This window comes from Helianthus annuus, chromosome 9 (genome assembly GCF_002127325.2).
Source record: "Helianthus annuus cultivar XRQ/B chromosome 9, HanXRQr2.0-SUNRISE, whole genome shotgun sequence".
NCBI classification, from domain to species: Eukaryota; Viridiplantae; Streptophyta; class Magnoliopsida; order Asterales; family Asteraceae; genus Helianthus; species Helianthus annuus.
In genome coordinates, this window is record NC_035441.2 from 133,949,219 (window position 1) to 133,976,950 (window position 27,732).

Here is a 27,732-nt window from a genome sequence, read left to right on the forward strand (position 1 = left end):
AAAATAAAGCAGAAATCAACATCTTTTTGTATTTTTCTGAAAGTATAAAGCAGTAAAGACATATGTACAAATATATTTACAGACAATATTTTTGTTTGAGTTCATGCAAGAGGATCATATCAGTTTTTGAAACAAATCACTAGCACCGTTAAGCTTTAATCATTTTAAGTTCTAAACAATTCACCTCGATTGACGATATAGTTGTCCTCTTAAATTTTTACACAATTTTCAATCTATTCAGGATACGTTTTAGATGTTTTAGGAACTTAGCTCGATTTATGTGTCCCACCTCTTGAATATACTCCCGTATCCAGAATCTCAATATTCAGTCTTACAGGCAAGAGTACTACAATGATGTCTGTACATAAATTAGGGTTTAAATGCGAGAATTGAGGGATCTCAGGTCAGAACTTCCGTTCAGCAGAGAGATATCAATTTCGACTTTGCGGTGTGTCCCCTTTAGAGAATCTTTTAGCTACAACAGATGATTATCAATTTTATTGTCTAATCACTGAGGGCTAGAATGCTATGTTTCAAGCATTTACTGCAAAGCATTATCCAAGGACTAGGTCAGAACTACCGTTCAGCAGAAGTCCCAGAATAATACCCCAGACATCATAGAGTATTAATACCTAGTATATCAGAATACGAGACCTTTCAAACGAGATTTCAGGGGTTACCTATATATCCAAGTAGTGTTCCCCACAAATTTCGCAAGTTTGAAATTTTAGGTTTATATCCCGAATAAATCTACTAAATGTACGAAAACCTATCGTCACATCATCAGTGAGACCATTTATCACATTTGACATTACATTTCTTTAACGTGCTGTGATAGTCCACTGATGTACTATCATTTCCTCTTTTATCAACAAAACTCAAATTTTTGAATTTTATCATGTTTTTGGCTTTTTCAAATTTTCTAATGTTTTTGGATTTTCTGACAATAATATCTCTTACTCCCCCTAAAATTCAAAACCATTTAAAGAAAATTTGACAACCTGATACTGATAGCTTTGTCTCGCCATCCATTTTCTGCTTCTCATACACTGATTTACAGAAAACATATTGTACCCCCATGATTTACAACACATTGATCTTTTACAGTTTGAAAACCGTTTTTCAATCTTGTGAAATTAATCATGTTTGTTCAGCCGTGAGGGTTTCGGCGTATTCAATCAGAACTTCCCCTGATAACAAACTATTTTCCCATTATGATTTCAAAACACTTAAGTTTGTTTTAATCAAAATGGTTTTTCCGGAAAATAAACTTTGTTTAATTCAGACACGGGGTTTATTCATCACCTTGTTCTTTCATCAACTAATTCGAAAGTTAAATCAAGTACAACTTAATGTCCTTGATAAAACATTTCTTCAAGAAAGATGCCGATTCCTACTCCTCAATTACCAACCTGGGAGTTCCGGCAAATTCAAGTAACATACTTTTGAATTTTTGTAATTTTTGACAAATTTAAAAACAAACATATTTTGATTTTCAAATTTTTGACAAAATGAAAACATATTTTTGGTTTTTAAATTTTTCAATTTTTAGGGTTTTTGAAAATATTGTTTATTTATGTACAGAAATCAAACAAACTCCCTGTTTAACCGTTGCAGGGATCAGCAGCCTCCGGTGCCAGGCTGCTTCGTTTCTTCTTTGATTGACATTCAATTTTCTTCAGAAACACCTGCACATTCAAATTTTATCAAATACGACACAATAATTTTCTTTACAATTAAAGATGGATGCCGATTCATGCTTCGCGATAAAGGAAGCTCCGGCAAATCAAATTGTTCAATCAAACATTGTATCCACCCAAGCCTCATCAGCCTTGGGTGTAACCTTGACTCTAGCAATCTGAATTTTAAAGTTTTCAGCCTTAAGTGGTGGAAAATTTGCATCATAATCAATCGAAATTGACTCCTCAGCCTTTTTCACCTCATAAGTTGAACTTTCTGTTTCTGTTTTCGATTTCCAGATTTGTTTTTGTTTCTTATTTTTAACCAAATCAACATGTTTCTTAACACTCCATGTTTGACCTTTTGGAGTCCCACGTTTGTAAAAATGTGACTCTTTTTGAACATTTGGACTCTGAACAACATCTTTTGGTTTCCAAAATTGGTTTGGTTTTGTTGCATCAACAGTTGTTTTCCATCTTTGTGTTGTTCTAAGTTCGAGTGTCACAGGTTTCCAAGTTTGTTGTGAGTCAGCCTTTGACAATTTTGGCTTCCAAATTTGCTTTGATTCAAACTTGGTTGACTTTTGATTCACAACTTCATATTTCTGTTTTTGAACAGACTTCTTTTCCATTTCAACATCAACAGGTTTCAGATTTGGACATTTGCGAGCAAGATGTCCTGTTTGATCACATTTAAAGCATGTTCTCTTTGAAACATCTTTGACCTGTTGTTGTTGCTTTTTCTGGGCCTGAAACTCTTCATTTGACTGTTGTCTAAATTTGAGTTCTTTCTCTTCTTCTGAACTTGTTCCGTGAACAAAGTTCATTTTTGCCTGAAAATTCGGAGTTTTATTTTTATTCCAATTTTGTTTCTTCTTATAACCCAACCCAGCCTTCATGTTTTTCTTCTTGTAACCAGATTTGTTATAAAAAGTTTTGTGACCTTTACCAGCAAATTTTGGAATTTCAGATTTTTCAATCTCAACCATCTTGAAAACTTTGTCAATCTTTTCTGAAATCACATTCTGAATCGGGAATACAACGTCTAAGAATAATTTGTCTGATCCAATCATGGTATAAACCAATCCTTTTGAATCATCATTCAAATTTTTCTCAGATTTTGTGTTCTTCAGATATGCATCATGAAGATTTCCTTCATCTTCATCATGTGATTCAGATTTACCTGTATGAACCGACTCTTCGTTCAAGACGCTTTCAACGACTTTACCTACCACCTCTGAATCATGAGAATCATCAGATTTGGAATAGGTTATGTCAATGTTGTCTGGCAATTTGTCTACCATGTTGAAAGCTTTTTCGACCTTTTCCTCATCATAAAATGCAAACTTTTCCGGTGGTGGAACTTGATGAAACTCTGAGCCAATGCCTTTCTTGTTCTGCTCAGACTCACCATCACCCGGTTTTATATTGAAAATTCGTTCAAGCACATATGACGACACATGGTAACTTTTTAACTTGTTGTTTTCCTGTTCTAAATCAACAATCTGTTGCTTTAGCTTAGCAACGTCCTCAATATAGGAATTAACAACATCTTGTTTTATAGCATACATTCGTTTAAGCTCTTTTGTTGTTTCAGACATATAATTCATTCTTGATTGAGCATATTTCATTTCATCTTTCACCTTTTCATATGACTCTTTTATAACCTCATATGATAATTTCATTGAATCATATTCCTTTTTCATTTCTTGACAGACAATTTCTTTTTGTTCACATTCATTTGTTATTTTCAAAACGTTTTCTTTCAAAACTTTATTTTCTTTTTCCAATTTGTTACATCTTTCAGAAAGTTTTTCATCATTTTCTTTAAAAACCTTTTCTTTTTCTAACATTTCTTTGCATTTATTTTTGAAAATATTTTCGATTTTTGTGAATTCAAGTTCTTTTATTCTGAACTGCTCATCTTTTTCTGTACAAGCCCTGCACGGTACCATGCATTTCTTGCACTGTTCAAATGGTTTTAAGAATTCAGAATCAGAATGTACCTCAGTGTTTGGCACTTCGGTGTTTTCAGCTTCCTCTGGCTGCTTCTTCTCAGTATCATTCAGCTTTTGTTTAACACTGACTTCTTCGCCAACATCACCAACATCTGATTTTTCATTTTTCTTTTCTTCTTCTTCAATTTGCTGTTCTTCAACTACTTTCACAACTTCAGCTTCCACAGCTTCTGTTTCAACCTCTTCAGCAGCTTTCTTCAGATTTACTACCATCTCTTCAACACTTTTCTTCATTTTCTCTTCATCCCTTTTTCTCAAGCATGACAGCATAGCATATCGGATATCTTTCTCGTATTGTTTAACATATGCATCATCTTTCGTCACTCTTCTGTAATATTCAGCTCTCAACGGTACAGCAAGAAGAACATCATCAAAGATTATATCTTTCTTTGGAACAACTGGTTCTCCTTCTCTGTTGTAATAACACTCTCTCTTCTTGTCCCATCGTTTGTTGCTGACAGCATTCTCATATTCTTCCTGCATCTCATCCATTCTTCTGTAAACCACATCTCTTTCTTTATGTGTTTTCTCACTCAAGATCTCTTCTCGAGTTTTCTCTTTGTTCTCAATCTTTTCTTCATGGTTTTTAGCAGGTTCTTTTTCTTCTTTAATTTCAGCAACATTCGCAAACTTTCTTGGTGCTGTCGTAGCTTTCCCATGAGCTGTTTTGCGAACAATATCATTTCGATCTTCTTCTGGACAAATTTGAGACCAATCATATCCTTCATCAGGATATATGACAGGACAAGCTCTTGAAGTTGTTTTTGGTCTATCTTCAATCAACTTTGGCTCTTCTCTGCTTCGATGGTAGATCGCCTTTTGATAATAATCATCATTGAAAGGACGTTCATTTCTTTCAGCAACTTCTGCATTCTTACACTCTCTTTTGAAATGACCCTTTTGCTTGCATTTGAAACAGGTCACTTTTGACTTGTCAAAACCGAGCTTTGTTGATGGACCACCAAGAGATTGTTTCCCAGTAATTTCCATGTATCTTTGAGCTCTCCTAATGCAGCTTGCTAAACACCAACGAATATCAATAAGCTCCATTTCCTCTGGATCAATCTGGTCGTAGTCTTCTTTTGTCAGTTCAGAATTACCGATTTTTCCAGCTACCAGACCTTCATATGATTCCAGGACAGATGCAAGAAAGCTCATTTGCTGCTTCGCTGCATTGATACTCATTGCTGGAGAATTTTTCAGTTTAAGAGCAATGTTGCATAAAATTTCATCTGTGTCTTCTGAATTTGTTTGTGAAGATGAATGATATCCAGAATGATGACTTGTTGACGTTGTTTGAGATTCATTCATCTTTTCACCAACGAATGCTGTCTTTGGTGAACCAACGCCCTTCTCTGAAAGTACACTACTTTTGTAATACAAGCCGACATTCTGTTGTCGTGAAGACTCTGTCATCTTGCTTTGTTTCTGCAGCTCTAGATCATGACTCTCAATCTTTTCAAACAATGCATCAAGAGAAATTGTATCATATGAATCATCATTTTTCAAAATAAACACAAACGTTTGCCACTGATCAACTCGTGGTAACGCTTCAATCACTTTATCGATGATTTCTTCTCTTGTTTTAGCAATTTCAAATCTTTCGAGTTCGATTTTTAGGTGACAGAATCTTTCTATCATTTGTCTCACCGATTCTCCTTTTAAACTATCAAAAAGATCAAATTCTTTTTTAATTAGCGCGATTTTGTTCTTTTTAATTTGTTTGCCACCCTCAGCTTTAATACGTAAAGCTTCCCAAACCGATTTGGATGTCCCGCTATGAGTTAATAATGCAAATATATCATTTCTAATTGCTGATTGTATCAATGCGATCATCCTTTGTTCGGCGGCAAATTCTGCTCTGTCGTCTTTGGAGAATTTTTTGAACTGTAGATCTTCACCTTTATCATCTTTTGGCTTTTCGTATCCGTATTCTAGACAAAACCAACTTTCATGCGCATACGCTTTTGCCCAATTGATGAATCTTTCTTTCCACCAAGTGTAATCTTCAATGCTTTCAAGCGTTGGTGGTTTAGAATGCGTTCCGTAGAAATTATCATGCTTGATGTTCTCATTGATTGCCTTCGTGATGGTTTTTGGTGTAACAGTTGTAACTTCGGACGATTCAGATGTGAACGCGTTGAAAAACGTGTTATAAAATTCTTCAGCCATGATGCTTTTTCTTTGAATTACCTCGAATCACCTGAATGAATTTTGTAATCAACCGATTAGTTCAAAGATTTTTAACAAACTTGATTATGGAAATTAATTGATTTGATATGATTTTACAAATTTATATGATCCAAATCAATTCTAAAAAATACTTTCTCAATTTGATTATTATCAACCGATCGGATGGGGTTTTGCTAGCCGATCGGATAAGAAATGGATTCTGTTCGAGTGGAACTTTGCTAGCCGATCGAACAGGGATAGGATGCTAGCCGATCGAACAGAAATGGATGCTAGCCGATCGAACAGAAATGGATGCTAGCCGATCGAACAGAAATGGATGCTAGCCGATCGGACAGGAGGTGTTGCTAGCCGATCGAACAGGAGGTGTTGCTAGCCGATCGAACAGGAGGTGTTGCTATCCGTTCGGCTAGGAATGCTTGTGCTGCTGCTGTTCGATCGAACAGGAAGGTATTGCTGTTCGAGTGAGACTTTGCTAGCCGATCGAACAGGGTCAAAGTCAACACTTTATAATGAATGTCAGAAGCTGCTGTTCGAACGACTTGTCCGGCCGATCGAACAGCTGTTCGATCGAGTTACCTACTCGATTCACACAACCTTTTGTTCACACTTGCTAGCCGTTCGGCTAGGTCAACCAGGGTCAACGTATTAACTGCTGTTCGATTGGTTGCACAAAACGGTGGAACGAATAGAAATGGCTATTCGATCGACTACACCAGCCGAACAATAAAAGCTACAATTCGATCGAACAAGGTCAAATAGTCAACTGTTCGATTGGAGCACTAATATGCTGTTCGATCCAAGAGTTGCTAGCCGATCGAACAGCTGTTCGATTGAAGTAAAAGCTAGCCAAACGAATGATAATTTCCTGTTCGAACGGTTAGCACTTTGCTAGCCGTTCGACTAGCCTAACCGAACGGTTGGCCTATTCGATCAAGTATGACTTCTGCTGTTCGATCGAACAGAGTCTGACATCAACATGACGAACAGTTTCAGCTCAAACGAACACAAAATCAACGATTTCTCCCAACCTGCTTGGAATTTTGACCTGAAAATTTGTAGGATCATAGATCAGATATAGGCGCACAACATATCAAAATTTCAGCCATTTTCAACCGTAAAAACACTGTTAATTTTGCGATTTTCAGATAAAAACGTGAAGAACAAGAAAGTATGAAGAAGTTTGACAAATCTGAGTAAATTCGACTCTGATTCTGAAGGATTTCTGTGCGAATTCGTGCGTTTGATCTGTGCAATCGAGCTCCTGCTCTGATACCACTTGTTAGGACCGGTTTGACTCCGAAACGATTGCGTATGACACGTTCGACGTGCGGAATCCGTGAACGTGAACAACCGAAACACACGAGACGTACTATTAACGTGATTCTGTGATAGATCTGAAAAGATACAAGAACCGTGAATCACCTTTTGCCTTTCTCTCTCTACTTTCTCTCTCTAGCTTCTCTCTCTAACCTCTAAGCTTCCCTAAGATCAAAATGGCAAAAGTCTCTAACTAAAAGCCTAAGGCTTCTATTTATAGGCCAAAGGTGATAAGGAATCTTTCCTTATTTACAATAATGCCACCTTGCCTTTAGTAACAAGATATTACATTGTAAACACAAAGTTCTTCTGTTTCAGCTACGAACTGAGATGACGGAGGCGATAGACATTAATGTACCAACAGGTGGTATGAGCATGTCGGGCAGAGCGGGTGGGGGCCTGTGTAAGCGCGCTTAGCTGGCGGCGCATTGATCACTGGAGCTTGTCGGTGGTGAGACTGCTGCTGAGCCGGTACGGCTTGCAGAGGGGCAGCAGTTGTTGTCACAGCACAGTTCTTGTTTCTGGAGCTGTTGTTGTTGTTGTGCTTCTTCCTTCTTCTTGACGACTTGGAGGGTTGAGCAGTGGTGGTGTCGACGGTTGACGTGGCGGTGGCTTGGTGCAGAGACTTGGATGCCTTACTCACTTGACGATGTCTTGGCGGCGTGAACAAAGTCGGCTACACAATCGGGTAGAGCTCGAATATACTTCTTGATGGCCATGTCTGGAGTCTTGACCTGATCGGGACAGATGATGCTGAGCTGCTTAAAGCGTGCAGTTAAAGCAGCGTTGTCTCCGTCCTTCTGCTTGATGTTCCAAAACTCGTCCTCCAGCTTTTGGCGTTCATGGGGAGGGCAAAATTCGTCCATCATAATTGCCTTTAACTCCTCCCAAGTCAGCTCATAAGCTGCATCATTTCCGCGCTTGTTTCGTTCGGCCGTCCACCAGTCTAGGGCTCGGGACTGGAAGATGCCTGTAGCATTAAGGGTGCGGAGATTCTCAGGACAACCGCTTTGGCGCAGAGTGACTTCAACTGAATCGAACCATTGAAACATGGCGGTAGGGCCATCTTCTCCGGTGAATTCCTTGGGTCCGCATGCTTTAAACTGTTTGAAGCTGAAACCAGTCTTGCTAGCATCTTTGGGAGTGTTGGTTCGCGACTCTTCAGACGACTTGCTAGCGTTTTCATATGCGTCGCTTACAGCTTTTGCCACACTCTTTGCGATGAGAGTAGCGAGACGCTTGTCTCTCTTCTCTTGGCGGGTCAGATGGTGTCGGGATCCAGACGACGACATGGTCTGCAACAGGCATCGTCACAGGACTCAACACAACGTAATTGAATCTCACCTCACACGTCTACTACTTACTTAAAGCTTAGAAACACGCCGAAACATGCATCACACAAACACGTAGGCACATAATGCCAAGACACCACGGACAAACGATAAGGAAGAATCACCTTCAACATAAGAAACTAGTAATTAAAGTCATTAATACAAAACCAATTAAAAAGTGCAAAAGGTTAAAAATAAAAAGTATTACACTAAACACTTGTCTTCACCAAGTGATGTAAAAGACTTAGGCAAACATGGCCTTTGGTTGTCAAGAACTCTTACGGTCAATCTTGGATCCCGAGACGACTCACACACTCTATGATGGACAATGGATGATGGTGGTGGATGATGGTGTTGTGATGGTGGTGGGTGGTGGGTGAAGTGTGAGAGAGGTGGTGTGCCAAGGGATGAGTTGCAAGAGCTCCAAACACTCCTATTTATAGGCTGAACAGAAGCTCGGGCACGGCCTGTGTCCATCTGACTCTTTCTCTTCATTAATTGTAATTCGCAATTACAATAAATGCGCCTGCAGGAAGTTGACCACGCCCCCGTGTCCGCTGGGCATGGCCCCGTGGTGGGCAATAGAAGCTTCTATGAGTTTGTCTTTTCTGCTGGCCCCGTACTCACTGAGCACGGGGCGTGTTCAGTCTTCTGTCTTCTTTGTTTTGCTTGGGAAGATGCTGTCGGGAGGTCGGGCATGCCACTTTTGTTCCTTTTCTTGTATTTATGTCAGATTTAGCTGTCTTTTTGCTTCTTTTGTTATTTTGAGCTCATTTAATCCTGAAAATACAAAAGGAAGACAAAAGCACACTTTTTCCAACATTAGTACTAAAAAGGGTTAGTTTTAAGCCCCAATTGATGTAATTTATATGTTGTATTTTGTGCACATCAAGAGGCTTGATAAAACATCGGATTGTTTCGGGTTAAGAAACTTCGACTATTCCAAAGTGAATCGAAAGTCCTTTCAAATTAGGGAAACGTGCTTTGGCCTATAGGTAAAATACTCTCGTCGAGAAGTGATTAACGGTACTTTACCCTTCTAGTTACTACACGTCCCTAATCGATTGAAAAATCGAAACTTTGGCGGGATTGAAAATCGAGGAACGGGACTAGTCGACAAGATGCGGGTTTCACCCCTAACTTGACGATTTCGTACCATAAGTGTGGTTGGTATTCGTTGGGTCAAGAAAGTTAATTCTGACACTTTAACGAGGGTCCACCAGAGTTTGAATTGGAAACTTACCGTCAAGATGTGGATCTCACTCCTAACTTGATGGCGTAATTTCGTGCAAAATTGAATAAGCGGATTGAAAGTCATTCACCAAATTATGGGTTTTACGCTTATTTTGGTGAAATCATCTCGTTTGTATAATACGAGTGTCTTCAACTCTTCAATGAATATTTAAAACAAATATAACAATTTTTAATGTATTTTTTTCTAATATTTAAAAAAATATAATAGGTTTAATTAATTTTATAAAATAATTCATATAACATTTATTATTTAACATTTAACGAAAATATATATCGTTCGTACCTGATCAGTTTTGTACGAAACTTCAGGGTAAGCGGATGGCTCGTCACCCAATGACTCTTGCACGGGTGGCTCGTCACCCAATGACTCTTGAGCGGGTGGTTCGTCACCCAATGACTCTTGCACGCAAGAAGGCTGACCAACGTCTTCTTGTACTCCCGAGGCACCACTAACGAAAACGTTATTGCCATATTCTTCCTGTCCGTACCAGGGAACGTAACCTGGTTCATAATACGGAGACCCATAACCATGATCATGGCTACACGCGTTCAAATCTGGTAACAACGGTTAGCGAGGCATAGCAGACTAAAAAACAACGGGTAAAAGGTAATGGTAAGTTTAATGCCGAATAGAAAAAAGTAAATATATATATTTACCTCGTTGAGGTCTGGCAACGACGATTCATTATGATGGGGACAATAGCCGGACACGACCTCGTGCGCATGATCATCATTTCCACTCTAATCGTAAGAATCAGGGACATTAGACCCCGGCTAATACAAACGGTGTGCTAAGTATTTCATAAACAAAAAAAAAAAAAAAAACAGAATGAGCTAAAAAAATAATATACCACACTGCTATCCGAAATAAACGTGCTCGTGTTTGCCTTAGACGGCTCACCGAAAACATAGTTGTACCAAGACATGTTTGTTAGTGAATGTGAATATATAACGAAGACGATATATATATCGTCTTCTTCGTCGTTTAAATAGGGGAGGAAGAATTCAAATTCAGAATTCAATACGGGTCGTATAGCCTTATACGATGCGTATAGGGCTTACGTCAATCACTTTACGTCACTCAACAGTGACAGAAAGCTGATCGTACTTTCTTAAAAAGTAATACGTATCGTATAGGCCTATATGATGCGTATTACTTTTACCCCGTGAGATAGTATCAGCCTTTGACTGACACAGAATTAATAAACCAACTCAATACGCATCGTATAGACCTATACGATGCATATTAAATGTGTCGATTTAATAAGCCAGGGTGTGCTAATAATACCAACCTTTCTTTACTCGCTTTTGCCAACTGGAAGGTTTGGTACAAAATATAGACATATAGACAACGAAATATATATTAATTGAGTCAAAGAATCATAATCGAACAAAAAGTTTTAGAAACCCAAAGAATCATAATCGAACAGAGAGATTCTGAACTTAAATATAAATGTGTTTAATATTTTTAAGTAAATTTCACACGGTTTAATGTCATTTTATACCATCAAAATACAAAAAAAAATGCCACAAATTTTTATTAGATTAAAAGAAATATAACTAAAAAGAGGAAAGAAAAGCTAAAATGTTATGCAACAATACTATTCTTAAATGTGTTATTTATTAGTTTTCTCTAAAAGAGCTAGAGGTGTGTATGTGGGATTTGATTCGGTTTTTACCTTTAATTATAACTGTAATCATAATCATAAATACATAATCCTAACCGATAGCCAACCATAACCATTACCGAACTTCGTGGTCATGGTTAATTGCTTAAGAAGTTCGGTTATGGTTTAATTATGGTTAAAATCAATTAATGGTCCATCGGTAACGAAGATGAACCACAAAGCTTGAGAATCGAATGAAAAAGATGATTAAAATCAGTTAATGGTACAATAGTTAATGGTACCAAGTAGTGTTTTGAAAACTGGACGGGTAGGTTAGACCGGGAACCGGGGGTCTGATCGGTCCGGTTCACCCTATCACCGTTTTGAGTAGTTATATCATATTTTTTATATCATCCGGTTCGACCGATCCGACTGACCCGACTAGTGGACCAGTAAAAAGACTGGTTCGATGTCTGGTTCAGCCCTAAAAGCATTGGTTCCAAGATGTGAATGAAGATGGTGTTCAGGGCCGGCCCTGACAATTCAGGTGCCCTGTTCAAGCTCAGAAAAACGTGCCTCTAAGGCCTTAATGAAATAGATAATGTGAAGTATTTTCTTTAAACAACGATTAAAGTTGTATCAATAAAAATTGCAATTACCAAAACGATAAAAATCATAGTATTCGAATAAGTGAATAATATGTCATAATAGGCTAATAGCTAACCGATAGAAGCTCTCTTTAAAAAAATTAATTTACTTCACCTAAACTAGTGATCTGGAACACAAGCAGTACTCATTTTTGTAGTTACATAATAAAATGATAAAAATATTTTTTTCGCCTTTTCTGTGCTAAAAAGTCTTGCCATAGAAGATGGAGTATTTTGGTTTATTTTTACAAGTTAGCAAAGATCGATCCAATTCCTTTTATAAAGAAGCATATATAATAAGTCAGAAAGAAAAAAAAGCAGGGCAATGGAGTCGAACCTGTGCTCCCCCGATATGCAGTAAACGCTCAAAACCAGTTGAGCCACATACTTATTTTAATATACTTTGGGTTTGATAATATTTTATATACATATATAAGCAGGATTTTTTTTAAACGTGCCCCCGGATTAAACGGGCCCTGGCCGGTGGTCCTCCCCGCCCACCCTCAGGGCCGGCCCTGGTGGTGTTCACACATAGGTGAAAAAAGAAGACGAAAATAAAATCATAAACTCTTATTTTCCCTTGTTCACAAAAAACTTGAGAATCAGTTTTGGTCATGGCAGTTAACCAAACCTTTAAAACCAAAACCATAACCGATTATTCAGTTAACCAATGCTTCAAAATCATAACCACCAGTTATGCCGATTATCGATTAATCGGTTCGCTTATCTTAGTCATAGTTAGTTTATCAATTATGAAGGTTAATATGCTCACCCCACTAAAAACATCACAACGGGTTCTTAAAAACATCAAAAACCACCACAAAACACATTGACCGACGAGGATACTTTAAGATGCCTCGTTGAGCAACTTATAAGACCATGCGTAGTGGATGAAAAACTGGGCGTTTTTTTGATGAAGCACGCACAAGCACGACCGACATCGGCCCCCCGGGGTGTTTTTTTTCGAAAATTTAGTTGGGGCGTGCAAAATACAACGCCTGATGGGAATTGAATTCAACCAATCACATTTAATCTTCTTTTTCTTGTCCAATAGTTTTTTTTTATTGGTTTTTTTATTTTATTTAATTTTTACATCCGTTTAAAAGTCATTTTATATTAGTTTATTATATTATTATTTCCCGGGAAACTTCAGTGAAAGAAAAGTGTGAGTTGTCTGCGGTGGTGTGATATTTTGCAGCCCACACAACACCACACCCCTTTTTCTTCTCTTTTGACCCCCACCTGCGTTTACCCCTCTCTCTCTCTCTCTCTCTCTCCGACGACGGCCGGAGTCAACCCAATTCTCCCCCAAACTTCCCCTAAACCAAACCCTAATCGAAACACACCTCAATTGATGAACAAATTCACACTCTACTGGATCAAAGATCTCAATGCGTCACCTATCTCAATTTCTCGTCCTCAATTCCGATGCACGCCGGAAAAAGAAGACGACCACGCCACGTAGGCCGAAGCTCGAGCGTATGAACGCACGGAGAAACATCGATTACGAGTTCCCGACGTCATCATATGAAGATCCTTCTGTTGTTAGAGGTACTCAATCACTTGACCTACCTACTAGCTTCCGGATTGACGGAAGTGATGACGGTCAGCTTGATTTAGTTTATCGTAGTCTAGGGTTACAAAGTGCTGAAGATTTTGGGATTGATGTTTCATCGTGGGAGGCTAGAAAGGTTCGCTCTAGTTCAGATCCTCCTTCTTCTCGTTTTAATAGTGAAATTCTTCGTGGAAAATCGACTGAAATTGGTGAAAATATTGAAAATCGATGTGATGGTGAGGATGTTGTTAGGGTTAGTGATGGTAATAGAGTTGGCAACGGGATTAAAGGTGTTCGGCCTCCGCTTCTTTCTCCGCCATCCTGTTCTTCGATTTCGAAACCGAGCGAGTGGGATGTTATAACTGGGCATGTTAGTCATGATAGGGTTAGCTTGTCTGATGAAGAAGAGGAAGGGGAAGGGGAAGGAGGAGGAGAACGTGATGTGGATGATGTTACGGCGAGGCTTGAAAGAGCATCGCTTTTGGCGTGTTGTTCGTTTACGACTTCTAATGATGATGATTCGTCTAGTACTACGACAGAGCCTCCGTCCAGTGTTTCACCGAATGGTTATGGGTTTAATTTGTCCGCTAATGGAAGGTTTAGGCACATCAAGATTAATAGCTGGCAGAGGGGCCAGCTCTTGGGGCGTGGGTCCTTTGGATCGGTATATGAAGGCATTTGCGAGTAAGTGCCTACCGCCTACTATATAATATGTTAGTAGCTCTATTAACACCACTAACACGTGTTGCACATATCTTTATTTGTGTTCTCCATGTATGTAATTCGTGATTATTTAGTAAACAACCTGTCATCTGATCACATGATGCACATAGTTAGCCTGCATCGGCTTTTTAGTTGATTTACCAAAAGTGCTTATTTACTAGTGTAATGCATGACACTCAGTCTTGAAAAGGAACATGCCAGATTGACCAAAACTTGCCAAACCTGATGTTTGTTCCATCTGTTAGTGTAGTCTTGTTAGTAATTTACAGCTGGGTAAGCTTTGTTGTTATACTCGGCTACACATTGGAGTCAAATTCAGCATATTTAATGTTTCTTGGATTTCTACTTGTATTCTTGCGGGCTCTACTTGTTTGGAACAATTGAATTTTGCTTAAGTTGAATGAAAGTTTTTTTTTTTTCTTATTTTATTGAACTGGTGGCTTGGAACATGACGAAGATCATTATCTCAACACTTTGACTTGTCTAAGGTTGCACATTTTGACTCAACACCCATAGTGCAAAGTTCCCTTCTTACTTTGAAGTCATACCTTTTGTTTATATTACGTTTAGTGGAATTATCATATAAACCTTCAACATGTCTATGTATGGAGAGAATGGATTTATACAATAGGGCATGCTAATGAGACGGCTCAGAGTTGCATGCACTGTAATCCTGCACCTGAAAGCTGCGATCTGTAATCTCATAAACACACATACTAACTCAAGACACTACATTACACTTCATACGGGATAGTAGAAATGTAGAATGCATATGAGTTATCACAAAGAAACACTTTTTAACAGTTACATTCCTTTATTCTTGCAGTAGTGGATATTTTATTGCCATAAAGGAAGTCTCTTTGCTTGATCAAGGGGAACTCGGAAGGCAAAGTGTTTTACAGCTTGAACAGGTAAGCAAGGCCTGTGTCTTACCGTCTTGAACTATTTTAACTTCATAGTGTGTAGTTAGACATGACTTACTTGGTTCCTTATACTGATCTCTATTTATCTGTCCAGGAAATTGCTCTTTTAAGTCAGTTTGAACATGAAAACATAGTACGATACTACGGGACTTATAAGGTATTGCTTTCATGCGTCCATGCCTTCAATTATTATCACTTTGATACTTGTTACACTTTTTTTATAGAAAAAAAAAAAAACAGTTTACTTGTTTTAAAATATCGTTGTACAACCAGGAAAGTTAATTTTTTACATGATGTGGCTTGCAGGACGAGTCAAAGCTGTATATATTTCTTGAGCTTGTGACAAAAGGTTCTCTTTTAAGTCTCTATCAAAGATATCATCTTCAAGATTGTCAAGTTTCCTCATACACACGCCAGATCTTACATGGTCTTAAGTATCTGCATGATCGCGGTATTGTGCACAGGTACGGCTTTCTATTAAGGGTTTATGTATGATCTGTACTAAGTTTTCTTTATAACTAATTCATGAAACTGTTTGTACTAGAGGTTTCAGTTAGCATATTACTTGTGGGTTTCTAATGTCAAGTTTTCTTGTTTGTCTTTCAGGGATGTAAAATGTGCAAACATATTAGTCGATACTAATGGCTCGGTGAAACTTGCAGATTTTGGGCTGGCAAAGGTTTCTCCAGAATGAAAATTCCGTTTTATAATCTTTTTGCGACAGTTATCGGTCTTTATCCCTTAAATCATCTCTTATCTTATATAGGCTACTAAATTCAATGACGTGAAGTCTTGCAAGGGAACGGCATTCTGGATGGCTCCTGAGGTTTGTCTCAATATATTAATTTTATTTTTATTCAATTTCTCATTTTGACTTGATGAACTTTGCAGGTTGTTAATCTTAAAAATAAAGGGTATGGACTTGCAGCAGACATATGGAGCCTTGGCTGCACCGTCTTGGAGATGTTGACACGAAGGATTCCCTACGCTCCAATGGAATGCGTATGTTATTTTCTTTCTTTATTCAATGTACTAGTATTACGCCCCTGCGTTGCAGCGGTTGTCATAAAACTGTGTTAAGTAGTAGCAATACTATACCATTGTCAGCGACCACCAACACCGGAAAAGCTCGTAAAAACAAAATAAATAAAAACGGGAAAAAATAGACGCAAAATCTTTGAATCACGCACGTTCGTTGCTGAGAAATTAAACCGAAATGTAAAACATAGAAAAAATAACTAAGTCATCCAAGACCCGCGTGTTGGACGAACTTGTCAAACGCAGAAAAATATATGTGACGCGACATGCCAGTCAAACGGGAAAAAATATACGAAAAAATGTTGAACCTCACACGCACGTTGCGGTGTGTTAACTCACAAAATTTAGAACGGAGCGAAAACCTTGGGAAAGATGAAAAGTATGGTGGACCAAAATTGAAAATAAAAAAAGAGGTAGGATTAAATTGCAAAAGATGAAAAACTTTGGATTAAAAGTAAAAAATTAAGGGGTCTAAATTGCAAAATTGAAGTTATTTTTTAATTTTAGATAAAGATAAGGATAAAAATAAGTGATATACATATATATATTGGTTATTAATTAATATTAATATATTAATATTAAAAGAAATTTATTAAACAAATATAAATAAAATTTATGAGGTTGAATGAGAGAATGACATGTGGCATTATTTGGAGTCTTTTATTATAAGTTAGAAGATGTTATGAATAAAATTTTGTTATTTATTTGATCAGGCATCTGTTATTGTTGTGATGAACAGATGGCTGCGTTATTTAGAATCGGAAGTGGCCGTGCTCCCCCAGTTCCAGATAACCTTTCAAGAGAAGCAAGGGATTTCATATATCAGTGCTTTCACGTTAATCCGAAAGACCGCCCAACTGCTAGTCAACTCTTGGACCATGCATTTGTTAGAAGACCACTTCCGTTTTTTACAGACCATGCGTCTGCACAGTCCTGGAATCAGCAGGTTCAAATTCATCAAAAGTAGAATCAAACTAGGTGTGTGTGTTTTACACTTGTACTAACATATTACTACTGTATATGTCTTACCTGTGACAGATGCGATAGCTCAATCGTACATCATGAGGTTATGATGTAACTGCATAGTCCTTTGACTACTTCAGTTTTGGGTCCTGTTCAAGTTCTTATGGGAACATATTCTTTTCTTTGTTTCTCCATCGGGGATGCATCTGTCGATGCTGAGAGGAGTCTTTCGTGTCCTCTGCCGTTATGTGTTTGGTTTGTAAATTAATTCTTTTGGATGAATTGGTAATTTGTTTATTAGATGTAGCTTATAGTGTAAAAAGAATGAGTCAATGACAGACAGAGTGTGTTTAATCAAGTGATGATTAGGAAGCACTAATGAGCTCTTGTATTAGAGAAACACATGATCAAGTATAATAGGATAAGTTTGTTACTTGTATTTTTCCTGTATTAGTTTGCTGTAGTTTGTTATGCATATCCGTTGTACTATATATAGTAATAGTAATCGGTCGACTACTTCTCTAGATTCTCTCTTCCCTTCTCTCGACCAATCACCGATGCCCCCCTCGCATATCTTGACTTTTAAGCTATCTTCTTTGTTGTAGGCCCGTCACAAACTATTTTTACCGATAAAACTACTTTCCTAAATCCAACATATACTGCTTGGCATGAAGTTGATAAACATGTTCTTATTTTACTTGAATCTTCTCACTGAAGAAGACAGTGCATAAGTTCTCGATCTTAAAACAAACTGTCATGTGCAGAATCTTCGTGACTCTTCAAGGCAACTTCAAAAAGGTATCTAATCATGTTTACGTGGATTCTAACTGTATTTATAGTTATGAACGAATTTGAGTTCATTGACTCCTAATAGATATCAGTAATTGTGCTTAAATGGATCGTTAATTTCAATGACATTTTGTATTGTTTTTTAAGGATGTTTTGTAATTTTTTTCTTTCAAGGATGTTATCGGTTGTTATTCAAGGATTACAATATTGTAATTTTCGGTATTTTTTTTAATCTAAAGATGTTAAGTGTGGGTGACGTATCACGTCAGTTATTGGACTATTTAATCGAGTTAAACGTGACGTGTTATGTAACTTGTTTATTAAACATGTTTGTCTTAGTGTTTTAAGTAAACGGCACATACATCTAAACGTGTCATGTTCACGTGTTGAATGTGTACTGTCGTATTAATATCGAGGATGACAGGGCAAGCTTGCATTTAGTTTGTCACTTGTGTTAATCCTAGATAAGCTCATTGTGTAGTTTGTTACCTAGATTACTTTGTTATGTATACCCATTGTATTCTATATAGCAATCCATACATCCTTAATGATTTGAGGCGAATTTCATAAAATCCTACATGTTGAATTAGGGACACATGGTCCAGTTCAACAGATTTTGACGAAAATTTTGAGCCAAACTGCTAACTACATTATCAGAAATAGACAAACCTAACCAGCATGGTTGGATGGGTCGGCCTCGGCCACTTTTCACAGTTTGACGTTTTTACCTTTAAGACAAAATATTATGTTTTTCAAAAAGCATAATTTTGTATTATTATTGTTAAAAAACGACTATTCCTAAAATGAAAGAAATAAATTAAAATTAAATGACCAATTTGGTTTACAATCCAAACCATAACTGGACTGTTGAACCATACCAAATATAACAACTTTCATCAGTTTGGGCATTCCGGTCGTTATGAACATCCTTATGTTGAATGGTATCTTTTGGGACTATTTTTGCTGATGTGGCATTTGGTAATATTAAGATTCTGTACATTATGTTTTATCCTTTCAATACAAAACAAAAGGGTGATAAAGCACACAGAAGAAAACAAGAGTTGCAAATATAATTCGGTCAATCACTTTTACCTTAACAAGGTCAAAGGTTGTCTCACTATCATCAACAGACATGTACAAACATAATATAACAACCCACAAATGATCACACCTTGAAATGAAATGAAGACTTGACTATTGTTCGGAATGAGATGTCCAATAAACAAGTCCACTGCACATCAATGAATGGCAGTTAAACATTCTTGTTGGTGAGACAAAGAAGAGAAAATCTTGCAGACAAATGAAGAGTTGAAGAAGACTAACCTGATTAACACAAGCACACACTGCAAAACACCAGCAGTTCCTGTCCAAGCTGAAGGGCCTTCAGGCACAAGTGCATCTTGTATCAACAACCCTACTGATGCGGCCAATGAGACGAACGATACAACATACGCTAGAAAAAGCCAAAGTTTCAACCTGCAATATTACACATGGTAAATGTCAGAGTTTTGGGATACGAGGTGTATTGTACAAAATAAAGCAGACGTATAACCATCAAACAGATCATCGAAAGTACGAGTGTCACTATACACTGGGAATAGTGTCAAGATCTGGATGCAATATCTTCAAGAAGATGATAAAAGTGTTTTTAAAAATACAGATTCCTTTTGATAGTGGTGCTCCATGTTAAGTGATCTGGTGCACCTATGTTAGTTAATCAAGAATGAAGTATCAGCACCATTTATGTAGCTTAAACCTATTGTGATCTTCAAGGTTTGCTTAAGGATTCATATTTAGACTCTTAAGTCTTAACCACCTTATATTTATCCCCACTGCTATTAACGAGGATATGCATTTCGACACCCATTAGCTAAAAATCAGTTGAGCACAATATAGGAATGGGCATTAATGTGTGGCGTCCAGTAATAAGAATGGACAAATTGTTAACCCTTCAGCTATAACGGCTTAACACGTTGGCCTAAATGGTAGCAGATCAAATAAGAATGTAAGATGTATACACCTTTAAGTTTAGATATATCATATAAGCATTAATGTAGTGCGAAGAAACAAGATTTACATATGGTGTTCATCGACCTTGAAAAGGCATATGACAGTGTCCCACGACAACTGATTTGGGATAGTTTGGAGGGTCGAGGGATACCTGGGAAGTATATAGACTTAATTAAAGATACATACGATAGAACGGAAACTAGTGTCCGCGCGTCCGTAGGGGATACAAACTTCTTTCCTGTGGAGTAGGACTCCATCAAGGGTCTGCGTTGAGCCCTTTCCTTTTTGCGGTGGTCTTGGATGAGTTGTCCAAGTTGATCCAGAAGACCGTTCCGTGGTGCATGCTTTTTGCAGACGATATTGTGTTGATTGCAGAAACTAAACAGTGCCTGAACGAGATGGTAGAGGAGTGGCGATTAGCTCTAGAGGGCAAGGGCCTAAGGATTAGTCGATCTAAGACTGAGTATCTACACTGTGATTTCAGTGGTGTAGCCGATGACGATGATACCCAAATCACCATTGAGGATCAATTGGTCCCGCAGGTTACTAAATTTAAATATTTGGGGTCGTTTGTACAAAGGGATGGTGGCATAGATAGTGATGTAACCCATCGCATACAGGCTGGCTGGTGTAGATGGAGGGCAGCCAGTGGAGTATTGTGCGATAGGAGGTTCCCTACTAAACTAAAGGGAAAATTTTATAGGGTAGCAGTTAGACCAGCTATGCTGTATGGAACAGACTGTTGGGCTATCAAGAAGACACAAGTGCGCAAGATGGAGGTAGCAGAGATGAGGATGCTGAGGTGGATGTGTGGACACACGAGGTTGGATCGGATAAGAAATGAGGTTTTTAGGGAGGGATTAGGAGTGGCTAGTATATCGGATAAGATTAGAGAGGGGAGATTGAGATGGTTTGGACATGTGAAGCGGAGACAAACGACAGCACCAGTTAGAGTAGTGGAAACTCTTACTGTGGAGGGGAAGAGAGGAAGAGGCAGACCAAAACTGACATGGGAAGAGCAGATTAGGCATGATTTGCTAGAGTTGCATCTTTCTGAGGACATGGTCCAAGATAGGACTTCGTGGAGGCGTAGGATTAGGGTTAAGGACTTCTAGAGGATACTGAAGTAAGGTCTTAGGTGTATTCTAGGGAAGTAGGTTTTCTTATTCTTTTAAGTGACTTTACCGACGATTGACTTCTTGTGTTTATGCCCGAATGATGTTGTATGCTATTATACATGATTTACATTATACCGTGTCACTCTGATCAACTTTCTTCGTATAGGTGACTTCTTTTTTCTATAGTATATTTTTCTATTTTTTCTATATTCTTGGACCTGATGTGTTGGTTTGTTGTTCGTTTTGGAGCTGAGGGTCTCTTCTGGAAGCAGCCTCTCTATCCTTAGGGATAGAGGCAAGGTCTGTCTACATCCCACCCTCCCCAGACCCTATGAGTAGCTTTGATATTTGTGGGATTCACTGGGTATGGTTGTTATATAAGCATTAATGTGTGGTGTCCCATATTCATTCTTATGTGTCTTACCTAGCCCATGCATATACCTGACCTTAAGCAGCTGAGAACATTTAGGCACTATATACATATGTAAGTATGCAACTAGTGTACACAAAAAAAAAACCCTTAGCAAACTATGATAGCAAATAGCAATATGAGCATACTCTTGTGAAGCTGTGATGCCTAAAAGCAGCATAAACACAACTCATTGTTCTATAAACAAGATCAAAACATATAGAGTAAATTACAAGTTTTGTCCTTTATGTTTACATCAAATTGCAGGCGCTGTCCTTTAGCGCAAAAGTTTACGAGTTTTGTCCTTAACGTTTCAAAAGTTTGCACGTTATGTCCTTTAGGCCAAACCCAGTTAGATTTTTTGGTTAAATCTGGTCATGTGCCTTGCACATGAGGGTATCGTTGTCATTTCACCTTGTCAAGGTCTATTTTGTAAAGAACTTTTATTAAGGGACTATTTTGTAACAAACTAAAAAATAAAAGGGTTATATAATCCCTATCTCATCTGATATCTCTCTCCATTTCTCTTATTCATCTCTCTCTACAGCAGGTATGTATTGCAATAAGTTCTTCCTCTATATATTATTATATAGATTCAATTGAGTATGTATGTTGGAGCGTTGTCAGCAGCTGTTTAAGCTTGATAAGTTGTAGTTGCTTTGTAGTGACACTTTAGTTTATATAACATTTTGATTGAGTATGTAATTTGAAGGTAAGAAGAATGTCGCACAGGAAGTTTGAGCATCCAAGACACGGTTCTCTTGGCTTTCTTCCCAAGACACGGTAGTTTTAAACCTGGTTCAATGTGTGGTTGTAGGAGCTCCGGCCATCAACGCCACTCCGACACGATACAACGAAACCGCCACAGCTGCCTTCTTATGTCAACAAATCCTTCTTCTTTCTCATCACCGGTGAACACAACTTCTCCGGCAACTATCTCTCACTCCGTTCTAACACCACCGGCAAACCCAGATCTGGTGTTGGTGTTTATAGCCACTATTTTGATTCTGAATTTCATGTTTTTTAAGCTTCTTGATCTTGAAAGATGATGAACAGGGGTCGATGGTGGTGAATTGGGTTTTAGAGTTTAATTTTGGGGTTTAATTCAGAAAGATGATGAACAGGGGTGGATGGTGGTGAATTGGGTGGTGAGTTTAATTCTGGGGTTTAATTCAGAAATTTTGACTTCAATTTTGGGGTTTACAGCCACCATTTAGTTGCAAAGGTATAGTGGTGGTTGTGGTTGACGGGAATGGTGGTGATGGGTGGTTGCAGTAGCAGGTGGTGTGGGTGTGGTGGTGGCGTGGGGTGGGGTGGGTTATGGCAGTGCAGCAGTGGTAGAGAGAGATATGTGTGCAGAGTTTTTTTTTTAATCTATACTTAACTTTTTATTTTTTACAGAAATAGTCTCTTAATACAAGTTATTTAGGGCCTGTTTGTTTTTGCTTAAAACATCTGCAAGGGGACTATGTCTGTAGGCGGGCAGACATAAGCCATTGAAGACCGTTTGTTTTTTGTTTTAAAGAAGGTCTGAATACTGATTTTATTAGCTTAAAAAAAAAAGCCTTTGTTTACCATCTTCACACATCTGCAAGATCCTCAAAACCCATATCTTCTTCCTCTATCTCTCTCCCACTTCAAAACCCAGCACCACCACATCCACCTTCAACCCACCTCCGCCGTCACCTTCACCTTCAACCCACCGCCGACGCCCGACGACCACCGTCTTCTCCTCCGACCAGTGCCCCCATCTCTCCACCGCCGACGAACCTCCACCGTCACCTTCACCTTCATCGTCGATCCATGGCAGCAAAAAGCCCGAAGATTTTTAGAGGGAGAAAGAGGCGGAGAGAGAGAGAGAGGGCGACGAGATGGAGCGGCGGCAGCAGTGGAGACGTCGGCGGCAGCAGTGGAGACGTCGGCGGCATGGTTATTCCGCCCGAAGAATATTCCGGTAAAATACCCTTTATTTTCTTTCATTTACTGATGATGATGAATTTTGCTGCTACTGTTGATGTTGATGAATGTCTTTAAAAGAGATACTAGTCTTTAAAGGAGATGACGATGGGTGTTTTTTTTTTTTTGTCTGCTACCTACTGTTGTTGTTGATGATGGGTGTATGTAATTATTGACTGGATGATGATGATGATGGTGGTGGTGGTGGTGGTTGTGGTGGTGGTGGTGGAGGTGGTGGTTGTATTACGTTTTTTTTTCTATGTTATACAGACAATATCCAGTTTATAAAACAAACAGTATTATATTTTCAGCTTACAGACCTTCAGACCACATCTTCAGTTGCAGACATAAAATCAGCTGAAATCAGACTGCAGACAGTTTTTGTCTGCAAAAACAAACAGCACCTTAGTCAATAGTCCCTGGGAGCTGAAATGACGAGAATGCCCTCATGTGCAAGGCACATGACCAGATTTAACCAAAAAATCTAACTGGGTTTGGCCTAAAGGACATAACGTGCAGGATTTTGAAACGTTAAGGACAAAACTCGTAAACTTTTGCGCTAAAGGACAGCGCCTGCAATTTGGTGTAAACATAAAGGACAAAACTTGTAATTTACTCAAACATATATATGTAAGAAAGGAGATTATTTTTTTCTACAGCAATGATAACAGAGTTATTGGTTTACTATATATATGAAATGTTTTAATTTACCTCCTACCCCTTATTTGCGCTCTATATGTTTAGGTTTTAATTCTCTTTATGTTTAATATGCCTCCTACTCCTATAGAAATTCCTAATAGGTACCACTATGGCACCACCCAGAATAAAATTAATAACAAACAATAAGGATAGCAGTTAAGCAATGCAAAGCAATACAACCAACACCAATAAAAAGTTTATTCATTCACAATCAGTCATCAATATAACATGGAATATTCCATCCCGCTCAAAATAGATGAGTTATTGTCTATAAGTATATACAATTAAAATAGTTTCTACAAGAACCAAAATTCAATTTGCAACAAACATCTAGACAATGGCACTATGAAAGATCTTATAAGAGAAAATAGCTATAACCGTGAAAACAGATCAAAATCAAACATTGTGAAACACATTAATTTCGTTAAGATGACATTTATTATTATAATGATAAAGGTTTCCACTAAAAAGGTATATAATCATAGTTGACTTCCTCCTCCACATTCAAATAAAAACTCACAAAGGACGTATGTGATTGATACGGTACGATTTAAGACAACAAGAAGTAATTCACATTCATTGATACCTTCTCAATCACTATACCATCACAACGTTTGAGTACTTTTCTAGTATTAACTGTCGTTAACAACTTAACTAAGTCGTTAGTGCTAGTTAACTAATCTTTCCAACTACACTCTCTACTTACAACAACTAAGGGCCTTATTCTTTTTATCGCGTAACAGCGATTAGTGCTTAAAGGACTTAACTTGGGGCAAAAACCGAACAATAAAATGCTCATTCAACGCGTTATATGGATAGAATAACACACCTAGATTACATAAATTATCCACACAATTAATCATAGAATAACATTCAAATGAATCCAATAAAGAGAAGAAAAACACAAACCTCCATTCGCCTTCTTCATAAGGAGAATAATCAATATCATCTCTTCTAACACAATTAAACATCAAAGCAGCCAAAGATGCAAATATTCCTACACAATATAAACTAAAAGTAGTTAAATTACACTTGAAAAAAAAAAAAAAAAAAACCCAATCAACCAAACCCTAACAAGAGAGATAGAGAGAGAAAGAGAACCAGGGAGGTAGTGAAGAAACGAGACTTGAACGGAGCTGCACACGACGGCGTCCACCCAAAACCACCAACCGGCTCCAAAGACGGCGCCGGCGACGCCGGGGCCGAATATTGCCCACAATTCCGAGAAATCCATTGATCGATTCGAATGTTTTCTTCCAAGGGAAACTTCGGATTATTATAGATACAAACGATACGTGAAATTGGTCAAGAGGTTGATGATAATCGATCAGATCAGATCAATTTCTGAAGATAACTGTGTTTTTATACTAGCTCATTCTGGAATCTGGATTTGATTTGTGAAGTATATGATAAACCCAATGGATATTATTATTGACCATTAATTTAATATTTTTTCTGTTGTTACATTTCATTTATTCTTTTTTAGTTATAAGTTAAACTAGCTGGTTTTAGCCCCGCTTCGCAATGGGCCTCAATGTTTAACAAATTTGTATTGTTATCATCTCAGTCCGTTTCAACATTGATACTCGCTATAACAATATAACAACTGAAAGGGAAACAAGAAAATAATTGATTGACAACAAAAAACGAATATTGATCGAAAACAATAAAAATGAATAACAAACCGATACCAACGTTGTTTAGTCGGCATCTGTCTGGTTCGTTTCATTATTTGTACTGTACCGACAATCGATATAGTTAACGAGCACAAATAATTTAAAGTATAAGAGTGTAATTAAGGTTATATTAAAATAATTAGAGTAGAAGTAAACTAAATACTAGATTATAGACCACGTGTAATACATGAATTTAAAGATATAATTAAGTAATTTTATTATAATTTGTACACAAATTTATATAACTAAATTATTTTTGTGACATACATCAGACCTTAGTGATTTTAATTACATATTTAAATCTATAAATATATTCCCATGCTTATTTCGTGAAATCCTAGTCCTTAAATAATTCCAAAACGATTAATCATAAACATATTAATTAAAATAAAATTCTTATCTAAATGCTTTAGACCTTTAAATAAATATTACTTTTGATTAATATTGTTACATGAACGTATAATCTTATAAAAATTAGAATTCATTTTGAAAGATTATTAATGGTTATGATGCATAATCTTTACACACACACATATATAATAGGGTAAATTACACTTTTCGTCCTTTATGTTTGTATCGGATATCAACGGATAATTTTTAACTTCAATAATTACAGTCACAATCCTTTATTTGTAAAACTCATTACACCCTACGTCCTTTGACTCTAACCAGGTTAACTTTAAACGTTAAGTCATATCATGTGCACCTCATGTGAGGGAATTTATATCTTTTGACACCTTTTATTTAAAATGAATTTAAAAAATACAACAAAAAGATTTTTCTAAAATTATAAAAGAAGAAAAGATAAATCCCTATCTCTTCGTCTCACTCAACTCCCTCTCTACCCTTTTCTCGGCTACCAGCCACAACCACCACCACCCAACCTCCGGCAACCACGAGTAGTGCCCCTAAGACGACGGAAACGTCCTTAAACGCCAGAAATAACAAAAATTGTGGATGGAAAGAGGTCGGTAACCCTACCGTAACAGTAGATTGAGACTCTGGTGACATTAAACCACCGAAAATAGGTTGCGCAGTCTCCGATCTGAACCCGGGGGCCATTATCGTCACCGTTGCACCTTCGAACAACTCAACCATTGTCGCCACTGTTCAGGGGCTGTTTGTTTCCTTTTGTCTAGTGCAGAGGGCCGCCCTGAGTGGACCTGTGACTAGGGTGTTGAACACGTGTATATGTTGACATTTAAGAGATATACAGTCAAGAAAATCAAGAGCAATGGTGATGTATATACGGATTAGACACCAAAAAATAAACACTCAAAAAATGGCTACAATTCAAGGATCACATCGACTTACATATGTAGAAGAGTGATGCAGTTTGTCGGTTAAAAGTTTGCTCAATTCAAAACATCGGTATAGGAACTTTAATCGGCAGAGTCATCTGCAAAAAGAAAACATATCAAAGTGGGCAAGTGAGTTTTGACTAATATTTTATTATTTTAATAAATTTGATACTGAATTCTTGATTTATTTTTTCTTCTTCAACTGAAGGCAAATTATTCTTGAATTCGTATGCTTAATTTTTTTCGGTTTCAATGAACATCAATTTGTGGCTGGAAAGAGGTCGGTAACCCTACCGTAAAACCTGACCCGCCATTGGAATCGTTACCAATGGTGATCTAAAGGTGAGTACTTTTTCACCTTAGGGGAAGGAGGCGTATGTACCTTTTCAGTTAGGGAAGTATATTGATTGTAGTAAAGTGTTGAATTAGATCTTTGGGTGTTTTTATGTGGCTGAACAGATAAGTAGAGAAGAGAGAGGGTAGAGTTAGAGAGAGTTTCAGTGGTGGTGTTGGGTTTGCTTGGTGT

The 27,732-nt window shown here is 37.7% G+C and overlaps 2 protein-coding genes and 1 long non-coding RNA gene across 4 annotated transcripts; 1 reads left to right on the forward strand and 2 right to left on the reverse strand.

Moving 5' to 3' along the window:
• Positions 1-13,197: 13,197 nt before the first annotated feature.
• Positions 13,198-17,687, forward strand: LOC110878769 (mitogen-activated protein kinase kinase kinase 1). The gene is made up of 9 exons (XM_022127131.2): positions 13,198-14,285; positions 15,151-15,235; positions 15,342-15,404; positions 15,554-15,711; positions 15,854-15,926; positions 16,014-16,073; positions 16,139-16,249; positions 17,025-17,231; positions 17,324-17,687. The coding sequence occupies exons 1-9, from the start codon at positions 13,438-13,440 to the stop codon at positions 17,330-17,332; spliced, it is 1,614 nt and encodes a 537-aa protein (XP_021982823.1). The 5' UTR covers positions 13,198-13,437; the 3' UTR covers positions 17,333-17,687.
• Positions 17,688-19,016: 1,329 nt separating this feature from the next.
• On the reverse strand, positions 19,017-25,794 carry LOC110878770 (transmembrane protein 50 homolog). The gene is made up of 4 exons (XM_022127132.2): positions 25,331-25,794; positions 25,139-25,226; positions 19,361-19,513; positions 19,017-19,268 (listed from the first exon to the last, which is right to left on the reverse strand). The coding sequence occupies exons 1-4, from the start codon at positions 25,461-25,463 to the stop codon at positions 19,232-19,234; spliced, it is 411 nt and encodes a 136-aa protein (XP_021982824.1). The 5' UTR covers positions 25,464-25,794; the 3' UTR covers positions 19,017-19,231.
• Positions 25,795-26,617: 823 nt separating this feature from the next.
• LOC110874698 lies at positions 26,618-27,732 on the reverse strand. 2 transcript variants are annotated; one of them, XR_004867313.1, is made up of 3 exons: positions 27,589-27,732; positions 27,220-27,304; positions 26,618-27,074 (listed from the first exon to the last, which is right to left on the reverse strand). It is a non-coding gene; the product is annotated as an uncharacterized LOC110874698 (long non-coding RNA). The 2 variants fall into 2 exon arrangements; XR_002556149.2 differs by having other exon boundaries at positions 26,618-27,304.